The sequence below is a fragment of the Lithobates pipiens genome, unplaced genomic scaffold (genome assembly GCF_037356315.1).
Source record: "Lithobates pipiens isolate NorthernLeopardFrog02 unplaced genomic scaffold, aLitPip1_a1.2 Scaffold_3, whole genome shotgun sequence".
Lineage (NCBI taxonomy): Eukaryota > Metazoa > Chordata > Amphibia > Anura > Ranidae > Lithobates > Lithobates pipiens.
This window is the reverse complement of record NW_027507790.1, coordinates 167,192,536-167,204,564: the sequence shown is the minus strand read 5'-3', so window position 1 is coordinate 167,204,564 and position 12,029 is coordinate 167,192,536. Positions and strand designations below refer to the sequence as shown.

The 12,029-nt window shown below is 39.7% G+C and overlaps 1 protein-coding gene across 3 annotated transcripts in view; it reads right to left on the bottom strand.

Moving 5' to 3' along the window:
• Nucleotides 1–4,123: 4,123 nt before the first annotated feature.
• The window catches only part of ACOT12 (acyl-CoA thioesterase 12), an 86,684-nt gene continuing 78,778 nt past the window's right edge, over nucleotides 4,124–12,029 (bottom strand). For all 3 annotated transcript variants that reach the window (XM_077462456.1, XM_077462457.1, XM_077462455.1), the window contains 4 exons: nucleotides 11,518–11,651; nucleotides 6,938–7,066; nucleotides 6,031–6,157; nucleotides 4,124–5,682 (listed from right to left, as the gene is read on the bottom strand). In XM_077462456.1, coding sequence (XP_077318582.1) covers nucleotides 5,539–5,682; nucleotides 6,031–6,157; nucleotides 6,938–7,066; nucleotides 11,518–11,651 — 534 coding nt within the window. In that variant the 3' untranslated portion in view covers nucleotides 4,124–5,538. The remainder of the gene's footprint in view (nucleotides 5,683–6,030; nucleotides 6,158–6,937; nucleotides 7,067–11,517; nucleotides 11,652–12,029) is intronic.

Genomic DNA, 12,029 nt, shown 5'->3' with positions numbered 1-12,029 from the left:
GAAACAATAAAAATTAAATATTCCTTTAAATATCATGCCTGGGGGGTGCCTATAGTATGCCTGTAAAGTGGCAAATTTTTCCCCATGTCTAGAACAGTACCACAGCAAAATTAAGTAAAGGAAAAATTGTCATTTAAAAATGATCGCGGGTGTAATAGCAATATAGATAAAACTCATTGAGAAAAAAAAAGCATGGGACCCCCCCCCCCCCAGTCCATTACCAGGCCCTTTGGGTCTGGTATGAATATTAGGGGAAACCCCCAACCAAGATTAAAAAAATAAAAATAAATTGCGTGGGGTCTGTCAGGGTTTTGGCCACACAAAATGGGCGAATGAATGGGCAAGCCAGGCATCGGCACGTGTTTGTGCGCTGGTGTGCATCCCAGGTGCACGCACGTGCGCGACGGCCGCATGTGCGCGTTGGATAAATCGTTAAGATTGCGCTACGGACAAATTCTGTGAAAATTACAAACTGAATAGAGAGAGAAGCGTTAGCGCTGTTTGATGCCAGTGGCCTTACTTGAGGGCAGCTGCACTTGCTCAGTGCCGTTTGTCTGCAGCTCTGCATCTGAGTATCCTGTGTACCCTACCTGCTGATTGTATTCTCTGACCGGGCTCTTGATTGACCTTGCTGACCTCTCCTGCCCTGACCCCGGCCTGCCTGACCTTGCTTTGGATTGGACTTCTGTTGCTGAACCTCTGCCTGTCTGTACCTAGCTTCTGCCTGCTGAATATACCCGATTGCCTTATCTGTTGTGATCCGGCCTGTATGACCATCTCTCTACCTATAGGGGATTGTGCCCAGTTCCAACAGTTCTGTTTCTTTTTTTTTCTCTTTTGACATTGGATCATTGCTTTATAGAAATTTATGTCAGCTATTACCAACTATGACAATAGTAACAGTAACACCAGTATTTAGCAACAGCCACGTGACTATTTTCTTTGTATATGTGACACACAATCCTCTCTACAGTCCTAATATATGGTCATTGGTCAATGCTTTTTTTTAGTTAGTTATGGCACAAAAAAGAAAACTAACCAAGTTCAAAGAGCATGTCTTGAATATCATATAGCTATTCTGGGACTTGAGCCTCAGTGATTGGCAAATAGCAGGGAGTATTTTACAACTATTCTGAAGAGTAATTTAGTTTGATGTCACCAGTTGTGGCTTCAGGAACAATTACAGTTAAAAAATACCGATTTCAGAATATGGATGTCTGCTTAGTTGACACTGCCTCTTAAAGTTATGACCTCTTCTGTAGCCTGCTAAAGGCAGGACTCGTACAGTAGCTACACACGGTAGCCAAGGACGAAGCTATATGCCCAAAAGTTTGGCACCAGCCAAGGTTAGCCCATCAGGGTTGGTATAACTGAACAAAGTTTCAGTAAAAGGAGTTAGAAGTGAGTTGCAATGGCAGCAAGATTCCCCTGGACACTTGAAGGGTCTCACACGCACACTGTGGTATTCAGCAGAAGGCAGAGTTACTTTCAGGCATATGCCAATGGAGGAACAAAGATGGGGGATGGAAATTGGACAACCTGGCTGTAGGCCGTAGCCAAATTGTTAAATGTGTCAATGGTAAAGGGTCTCACTAAATCTAAAAACAATTCTAAATCAAAAAGGTCCTTAACACTCAGAATGAAAATCTAAGCATTCATTTGAAGGCATATGTCTTAAAAGTACTTGTTTCTTTCTCTACCTTTGTCCACATTAATAAAATATAATCTCAGAAAGCCTGGAAAGCTGGTCCAAAGGCCATGACTGTATGCTATATCCATTTGGAATCGACATGGAAGGCTGTCCCAGAAGCAAGGACAACATGACCAGATTGGCATTATGGACTTTCATACTGATATTATTGGACTGTTCAGAACAAGGATTCCGCATGTTTTCTTAGTTTTTTTTTTTTTTTTTTTGGCGTTGTGTACGATTTTTATTATGGACTTAATATGGAAGTAAACCCTTCTATTGTTTTCAGTCAAGGAAGCTGCCATCTTGGCCTCTAATGATTCTTCAGCTGCCATAATGCTGCACATGTGATCAGTTACGAAACCAGCCATTGGATGGTTTGAAAGTTTGGTTGAGAGCACAATCAATGTGAAAGTTAGCATTTCTGGCATGCTGGGAATGTAAGTGTTTTTTGAAACTGGGTTTACTCCCGCTTTAATACATCCAGAACAAGGGATGACTACTGATACTGGTATTCAGAAATGTGGACTGTAGAGATGGAGAGTTTAAAATAAAAAATTTCCCCCCTCAAAGTTTTTTTTGTTTGTTTCAGAAGGCAAAGCCAAAAGTTTGACGTATTAAAGGAGATTACAGATAAACCATTAGTTTAGGTGTGGCCAAGTCTCATTCTCAACTGGCTACAAGGGGCCATCTGTTGCCTTATGAGTTTGTGAAATCTCCATTAATAGCCGTAAAATATTGTAATTATGAATTAAATTTTGCTTGCAGCTATGGAAGGCGTGCAACATGGCTTCACAGAAGTTTGTTAAACCAGACAATTCGGTGCCTAGGCTTGTATATTTAAACAATGTGACCTAAACCTCATTATTCTACACATATTCACTTCAAAGGATTCCATGTTTGGATATGCGATGAAGGGAGGCCAACCCAATATCAATATTAACTTCCTGGGAAAAGGTCAATTTATTTTCTCCTGCTCAGAATAGTTAAGGATTGCCAAAGTTGTGGACAGGCACAAGTCAGGAGATGGATTAAAAAAATAAATTCAAAGGCTTTATCATCATCAATGCCTGGAAGTACAGTGAAGTCTATTAAGACATGGAAGGTATTTGGTACAACACAGTCCCTCCTTGGATCAGGATGTCGCTTCAAACTGGATGAAAGAGCCAGGAGGAAACTGGTCAGAAAGGTTACCAAAAGGCCTACAGCAACTCTGCAGCAGCTGCAGGAATTTATGACAAAGATTGGTCATTGTGTGCATGTGCCAATACCACCAATTCTCCACAAATGTGGCTTGTATGAAAGGGTTACAAGAAAAAAAAGCCACTCCTCAAAGTCCGCATGCAGTCACGACTGGGCTTTGCCAAAAATGCAGCTTGAAGATAAAATTTCCTTCTGTGCAAATTGGATGAGACAAAATAAGCATCCAAGTCGCACTAGTGTGAGCCGAGCCTAAAGGCTGCAATTAAAGCAAAATGTGGTTCAACAAATGACTTTTTTCCAACTCAGCGATTCCATTTTTGATTTTTTTTTCTTTTTCCGATATGTTGGCTTTGTATCTTTCCTTTGGATATTATAAGTTACAAGTAAATACAGCTGGCTGAAACAAAAACTGTGCGTCTTCATTTCAGTCTGCAAAGCAAATGTGAACATTTAAAAAAAAAAAAAAAAAAAAGGGGGGGGGGGGGGGGCGAAGAGATTTTCTATACCCACTGTATGTAAAATGCATTTGCAATCATGTTGCCATGTACAAGCAAAAACACTTTTTCCTTGCTTACGATTGGTATTCTTTGCCAAATAATTTTTCCTTAGCTTGGTAAATGTGGTGAAAATTTTCTTTACAAAGTGAACAGCCCATTTGTCTGATTGCACATAACACATGCAAGTAACACAATTCTAGCAGTTACTTCAGAAACAAACAACTTTCTGTAAAAGGCCCCTTTCAGACGAGCAGTGCAATCAGGTCCATCTAAGTTTTAAGCTTAATGCCAGTCTATGGGCAGGTAGAGGTGTCCATTTACATCTGGTTACAGCCACATTCATGCAGGTTTGTAAAAGAAATCAAAAAGTTAACCGTCAGGCACAATGTGTTGTGGTGAGTTGCAACATGTGCTTTACGTAACCTTGAAGCATTGGGGGTGCTATTTAAAATTGAAATACACGATCAACTTCATTGCAGTAATGCGCAAAAGTGCCAACCCAGTCTGAAAGTATCAATTGATACACAAAATATCAAATATTCTGGACAATACCAAAAGTTAGAACACAGTTTGTATGTATGTATGTATGTATGTATGTATGTATGTATGTGCACCTGTGTCAGAGGTGCTAGGAATTGTCTGAGCTTTACAATTGGAAAACATTGAGAGAAATATTTCACAAAACTGCTCTATTATATGCTTGTATTTACTGACACAAAAAAGCATGACAAACTCCAAACAAGGCAAGAATTTTACTAACTTTTTTACTGCATATTAAATTAGTACATCATTTTAAACACATTTGAAAGTTATGCTTATCAAAATATTAGTGGGAGTGATGGGCTATACAGAATATCCACATCTTCACAGATATGTACTGAGACTTACAGCAGCCAAACATTTCTAACACCAGTTATCACTTTTTTGCCTGATGGACAAATAAAAGCAAAAGGCAATGCTGCTATATGATTTGGCATTTCTCTCCTGTATGGTTAAATAGCTTAAAAAACTAATATAGATTAATAATTTACTCATTTTACATGACACCATCCTGGGGAATAGTGAAACCTTATTTAATAATTGTAGTGCAGAGTGAAATGACTAGATAAAAAAAAGTTACAATAACCTTCAGCAACCAGATTTCACTGTAGTACAAAAAGTAAAAGGTTAAATTTGATTGGTTACAGAGGCTCATTGTACTTTACATTGTATAGTTAGTCACATTCAACTGGACTTGTCCTGTAATGTTGAAAAGAACTTTCAACAACATAGAACAAGTCCAGGTGAATGCGACCAATTACTACTAGCCAAGTTCAAATGTCTATAAAAAAAAATCTAAAGTGAGTAATGTTTTTTCCGGCATACTCAATTACAATACAAATAAAGTATTTTCTATTTCACCCATATAGACATTACTGCATATTGCATTACTCCTTGTTACGGTAGCGTCACCTCTATGGAACTTCAGTGCCTTAATTCATATACAAGACCTTTCCATGTTGTGTAAGAAATATGAAAATTGAAAAAGGGAAAAGCATAAGAGATGGAGGAAGGACAATCATGTGTGTGCAGGTAAGGTGAGATATGGGCAGGTGCAGGTTGGGGATGAGAAAACATAGGTACTTGGTGCAGCTTGTGTAGTACAAAAAGATCTGAAGCAAAAGTAAAAAGGTTTCACTTAACCCCAAGTGCTCCTTCCAGCATTCATGGGCCTTGCATCAGATATTCACAGTATAAAAAGTTATGCTTAATTGTGCTAAATGCCAAGTATTAAGTCCAAATGACTGTTCTTTGCAATTCTTATCACCTAGAATGGTCTGTGCATCCTATCTGAGATGACAGCTACCATTTGCTTTTCAGCTTGGCCCCGTGCTCTTGCCTTAGACAACACCAACAGTATGTATAAAAAAAATACATAGATAAAATGACAGACAGTAGATATGCCTATCTAGAAATGAATACACGTTAACAAAATGGTAAGCATTCAGTAAATGCTATGGATATCTGCTTTGGTGAAATTGTGGCTTTGTGCAAACGTTGGTGGAAATTGTTCCGGTGTAAGAATGTTGTTGAGCTTCGTTCACACATTCACTTGGATCTGTAAACAAAATAGGAAAGTAGTCCTGGCCGATTAGAATGGAGACTCGTCTATAATATCGTAGTATAGACCTGGGCGGTCTCCAAAAATCTTATACAAGAGGAAGCAGTCTCTTCTATGGAGTTAGACCACCCGGTGAGGTTCTCCTCGATGTATGGCATCATGTCAGATGTTAGCTGGTTCAGGTAATTTACCTGAAAAAAAAAAAGGAGTACAACAATACAGAAGGCAGCATTCTTAACACGTGAATTATGAAAACGTCTCATAGCAACAATCAGCTACCAACAGTCAACTCTGTAGTGCAGGATTGAAAATCAAATGAGTATTTGGATTGGTTCCTATAAAGCAACAAGAAATCTCCTCAGCACACTTTTCATATGGAAGTGTAATTGGTGTTCTGCTCCTGCATTTGTATACAGTACTTCTAATTTCTACATGTTATCTATGGGTCTAATGATTAGGCAATAACACTACTTTTACTACTGAAGTAATACTGATATACATTTTGGGAGACAAACATGGCTTTCTTTTTAAAAACACACCTGACATTCATCCTTTCCATGACTGTAAATCAGGAAGCCAGCACATTGCACCTCACTTCTCAGGAACTCCAGTGATGGAGGACAAGAGGACAAGGTCACTGATCTCTCTGCAATGACGAAAGGATCACTACAAGTATAAAAAATAAAATAAATCTTTATTTGAATTTGATTTTGTTACAATCTTGTCCAAAGATTAATATACTTCTCACTATCCACATGCTTTGACTGACCATGGACATTATACATTGGTCTAGGCTTGGCTATCAGCTGGTTAATTTCTTAGTTCTCACTTTCTAGTGCCTAGGCACTCCTGTGCCAACAGCCTCATAACTGTACATCTACAGTGCAAGATCTAAGGCACTGCTGCCTTTAACTGCTAATCTTAGGAGATTGTAGTGAGATTTGGTGATATCATTACTGTGCAGTCCACTATTCTCCTTGCTGGAGGCTCTGACACAAAGCACAGCCCTGTCTCTACACAAAGCAGACCACATGGTAAAGTCAGTAACGAAAGAAATATTAGCTACAAGGAGAGCACAAGCAATACTGGTGACCAGTCATTTGTCTTTTATCCCCCCTCCACTGGTACAACTCCAAGTTTTGGGTTCCGAGGATGCAAGTTTTTTTTTTTTTTTTTTTAATGTTGAACTTGTGTTCATCTTCTGCAGCTATGATTACACAAGGCATGACAACATAATGACAACATAATGACAACATAATGACAACATAATGATTACACAAGGCATGACAACAACAATGGACAGCAAAACTCGAAAATTCTGATACCGATTTGTTTCATCAGTCCAGTGGTTTGGAAACACAACTTCCTGGTGGATTAAACATACTTAAAAAAAAAAAAAAAAAAAAAAAAAACATACAGTACGTTGTGTGTTCAAGTTTGACTCACCCATTTTTACATGGAGATCTTCGAGACATCAACACCACAAAATCTCTCGACTTGCTTTGCTTTACAGGAGGGGAAGTTATATAAAATATTTTATCGTCCTCACTGGCAGTTTCAACTACTTTACAGCTCCTGCAAATATAATAATAAAATAGAAATAAAAAAAAAAAAAAAGAATAGACTTAATAAAGCTTTGAAATCAAAAATGGAAACTTGTATATCTAAAAAAAAAAAAAAAAAAAAAGCATAAAACGCTATAACAGAAGTCAGTTTGATACATAGATCGGTATGGATTAAGCTTTTAAAATCCTTATTTCTGTGTATAATTTGTTATCATATATGCCCATGAGAGTGCAAGAGAGAAAAGGGGAGGGGAAGTTAGAGAGGGAAGAGAGACTAGGCCTGACTTGCTATAAAGGCTAATCTACAAATCTCCAATTCTATAAATAAATGTCTCTAAACACTGCACTAACACCACTAGATATCCAAAAGTAAGGTGTTGCTCCAAAACTACTTTTAAATTCTCCTTGGTTCTGGCGCGGAGCACGTCAGTGCAGACCGAAGTCCACTTCCACTGTTCTCTGTCACCTAGCCACAATGTCACATTCTGTGCGTCTGTACGAGTCAAATAACGTTTTATCTGTAATAGCAACAAAGAGACCATGCCTGCAGACTGTCCCAAATGCATTTCACCCAGGGCATGCTTAATTGTAGGTTACTGGGTGAAACGCATTTAAGTGGGACAGTCTGCAAGTGGGGAATCGTTGTTGCTGTCGCTCATACAACTTTGACTAGCTTGTTTTTGTTTCATTGAGACAGCATTTTAGAATGTTCTTTCTGAAAATACTTCTACTTGAAATCAACATTTCCCAACCGGGTATCCATGGAACCCTAGGGTGCCTTCAGGAGGTTGCTAGAGAAATCACTAATTTCCACCACTCAGCTAAAAAGATCACTTACATCAGTAATTATCGATCTGTAAGGGGGGGTAGTCTTTCAAATGCAGGCTAACTAGCAAATGTGCTGGGAAATGTTTGTATGTTTGTGATGTGTGCTGCCCCTCCATATGCACCTTACTGCAAAGACTAGGTAGAAAATTTGGGTGGCTGCCATCGTTTTGCATAGCTTGTTCGCCAATTTGTGTGGGGGCACATTTGATGCCTTCAGCTGCCCTTTGTGCTTTTTGCTGGGTGTCCAATGTGTTCCTGTGCCTTTGACTGGGCTCTCTCCAGGAAAACCCGCCCTTGGTTTATCCACTGCTATATGTGCGGCAAATTGCAGACTCTCAAAACTATAGAATTAGGACCACAGTATAAGCCTTGATGTGTGCAATTCAGCTTCCACATATTTGCAAATGTGTGCAACACAACCCTCTTCTTTTAATGTGAATCGTTAGACCAGGTCAATTTGGTTGTTTTGCAGGCGAGCTGGTAAGTGTGCTGGAAATTTAGGTTTGTTTGTGATCTGTGTTGCCCTTCTATTTGCACCTTACTGCAAAGGCCAGATATAAATTGTGGCGATTGCCATCTTTTTGTATAGGTAGTCTTCCCAATGACCACCAGTGGTGATTAAGAATAATGCCTTACTTACCATCACACCAAGATACCATGACCTGCTAGTATAGCACTTAGTACGGGTTCCCTGAAACTGGAAAGTTATTTTAAGGGTTCCTGATTGTTAAAAAGGTTGAGAATGGCTGATCCAATGAATAACAGAGGCTCCCTTAGATGGACTCATAGGCAACCAAAAAAAACGAATTGATACTGGAGAAAATACATGGGTATCTATTGTCCAAAATGAAGGCCAATACATTCTGACCAATAATGCTAAGGGATCAATTTCAACCTAAGGATATTGTTTCCTATTTTCTCAAGAATGATCGGTTTTAAAAAGTACTATCAGGGGCTTGCACTGTATTTGTTTATTATTGCATTGCTTAAAACATTATGACTTACAAGTAGAGACTGGTCATCAAGGGCTGTTTCTATTGGATACAACGTGAAGTCATCCTGAACATAAGAGTCCATGACAGGTGGGTAGGGGGCACATTTTGTGAGCTATTGCAAGTAGATAACTATGCCCGAAATATAGGAAGGCACCTGCAACCATCTATCTTTCAATACCCCCATAATGACAACATAAAATAAGTTGGTTTCTGCAAATTTATAAAAGAAAAAAAAATCCCATGTACATAAGTATTCACAGCCTTTACTTAATACTTTGTTGAAGCATCTTTGGCACCAATTACAGCCTCAAGTCTTTTTGAGCATGATGCTACAAGCTTGGCACACCTTTTGGGCAGTTTCTCCCATTCTTATTTGCAGGACCTCTTAAGCTCCATCAGGTTGGATTGGGAGAGTTGCTGCACAGCCATTTTCATATCTCTCCAGAGATGTCCAAATTGGGTTCAAGTCTGGGCCACTCAAACACATTCACAGAGTTGTCCCGTAGCCACTCCTTTGTTATCTTGGCTGTGTGCTTAGGGTTGTTGTCCTGCTGGAAGATGAACCTTTGCCCCAGTCTGAGGTGCAAAGTGCTCTGGAGCAGGTTTTCATCAAGGATGTCTCTGTACTGCATTCATCTTTACCCGACTAGCCTCCCAGTTCCTGCCACTGAAAAAGATCCCAACAGCACGATGCTGCCACCACCATGCTTCACTGTAGGAATGGTATTTGGCCAGGTGATGAGTGGTGCCTGGTTTCCTTCAGGCCAAAAAAGCTCAATTTTGTTTCTCATGGTCTGGGAGCCCTTCAGCTGCCTTTTGGCAAACTCCAGGCAGACTGTCATGTGCCTTTTACTGAGGAGTGGCTTTCTACTGGTCTCTCTACCATACAGGCCTGATTGGTGGAGTCCTGCAGAGATGGTTGTTCCTCTGGAAGGTTCTCCTCTCTACACAGAGAAACGCTGGAGCTTTGTCAGAGTGACAATCAGGTTTTTCACCCCTCTCCCCCCCGATCGCTCAGTTTGGCAAGGTGGCCCGCTCTAAGAAGTGTCCTGGTGGTTCCAAACCTCTTCTATTTATGGATGATAGAGGCCACCATGCTCAATGGGACCTTCAATGCTTGGACTTCATGGCTTGGTTTGTGCTCTGACATGCACCGTTAACTGTGGGACCTTATATAGACAGGTGCACGCCTTTCCAAATCATATCCAACCCAACAAATGTACCACAGGTGGACTCCAATCAAGTTATAGCAACCTCTCAAGGATGATCAGTTAAAACAGGATGAACCTGAGCTCAATTTTGTGTCTCATGGCAAAAGCTGTGAATAACTTATGTACGTGTGATTTTTCTTCATTTTTAATACATTTTCAGATATTTCAAAACAAACATCTTTCATGTTGTCATTATAGGGTATTGTTTGTAGAATTTTGAGAAAAATAATGAATTTAATCAATTTTGGAATAAGGCTGTAACATAAAACAATGAAAAAAAAAAAAAAGTGAAACGTTGTGAATACTTTCCAGATGCACTGTATGGGATAGATCAGGGAAATGTTAGAGCAGCCTTTCTCAACCTTTTCAACACAGAGGAACCCTTGAAATAGTTCTCCAGTCTCAGGGAACCTATGCTAAAAATTAGAAATCTACAACTCATGATACATTAGTGTGATGGTCAGTGGGAAGAATGGTCCTTACACTTGGGGCCATTGGGAAGAATTACCTCCTTACAGATAGCTAAAAAGATCAATGGTGTCAGTGGGAACTTATCTGAGAGGCAGAAATTGCCCAATCCTGAAGGAACCCCTAGCAGTCTTTGGAGGAACCCTAGGGTTCCACGGAACCCCGGTTGAGAATCACTGGGTTAGAGCTACTATCAGGTTTTAGTACCATCTGTGTCCTTACCGAGGAGAATTCTCCTCACTTACTGTCAGGACTGGAAGTTATGGAAAAATCTCTTGCAACTGGAACATAGACCAAACACATTTTTTAGTAGAGTGAGCACTGGTTGGGCTTTGATTTTTTTTTTTTATTGCTGCCCATGCTTTCTAATCCTGGTAAGTTCCGCATCCCTCATTCCTGACACAGCTGTCAAGAGGACAAGATCTAATAGAAAATACTAAACAAGGGTGTCGCAGACCAAAATTAAGACTTGACAGACATTTAAGTCCTCCCTACTCTATCCCAAATATAACTGAAGCTAGATTTGAACTTTAAAAAGGTGGCCTGTTCATTTGCATTTCTCATTAGGAGAGGAGTTTCATCTTTGTTCAGTCCTTAGCGAGGGTCAGTATCCACTTCCTGGACTGAGATTTTGGCTCGGATGCAACAAAGTTTTGTAAATCCTAGTGTCTGGTATTTACAAAGCAGACAAGAATTGCACAGACGCAGATCAGCCCCTGCTGCATCTTGTCAACTTGTGACTTGGTACAGAGGTGGAGGAGATTTGCTTTCCTATGCCTGCCAAAAACTGATGATATCTCGACCTAGATAAAGTCACTTGACAGGAGCACAAGCATTTCTCTTTATTGGCAAAAAGGTTCTGCTTCTTTCAAAATGTATACTGTTGTAGTACAGTGTGAGATGTCAAAAATTTATACATGCAGACTTGTAAAAAGATACTGAAAACTTGTTATGCTTACAAGTAGTGCATATCCCAATGTGGTCGCAGACCAAGGTCAGATAGCAGCAAGTAAGCCTGGCTTGCGTGTACCTTTACTTGCATTTCAACTTTTATTGAGAGTATATCATTTTCTTCATGGGTAAAAACTTTCACCTGGAAAAAAATAAAAAGTGAAATTTCCAAATGTGTTGACTTTACATTGTAAGAAAAAAAAAAAAAAAAAAAAGCCTCAAGTCTTGTCGTTTTATACCATATGACCCAGTGCAAGCAACCCACACTGCACTTGCGATCCTTTTTGGGTGTTAACCCTGTATTGACACTGCAGCTGGTCACAAACAGTCCAAATGCAATGCATATACTTTCCCACGATGCTCATGTGTGAACCTAGGTTAAGACTGCATTCACCCTTGGGCTGAGTGTCTTTGGTTGTTTTGCAGGCTTTTTTACCCTGAGCATTTGTACAGGCATTTATGTGGGCATCTGAGGCTTGAGTATTTTATATTTGGATTATTTTAGGCAATGGAAGGCTAG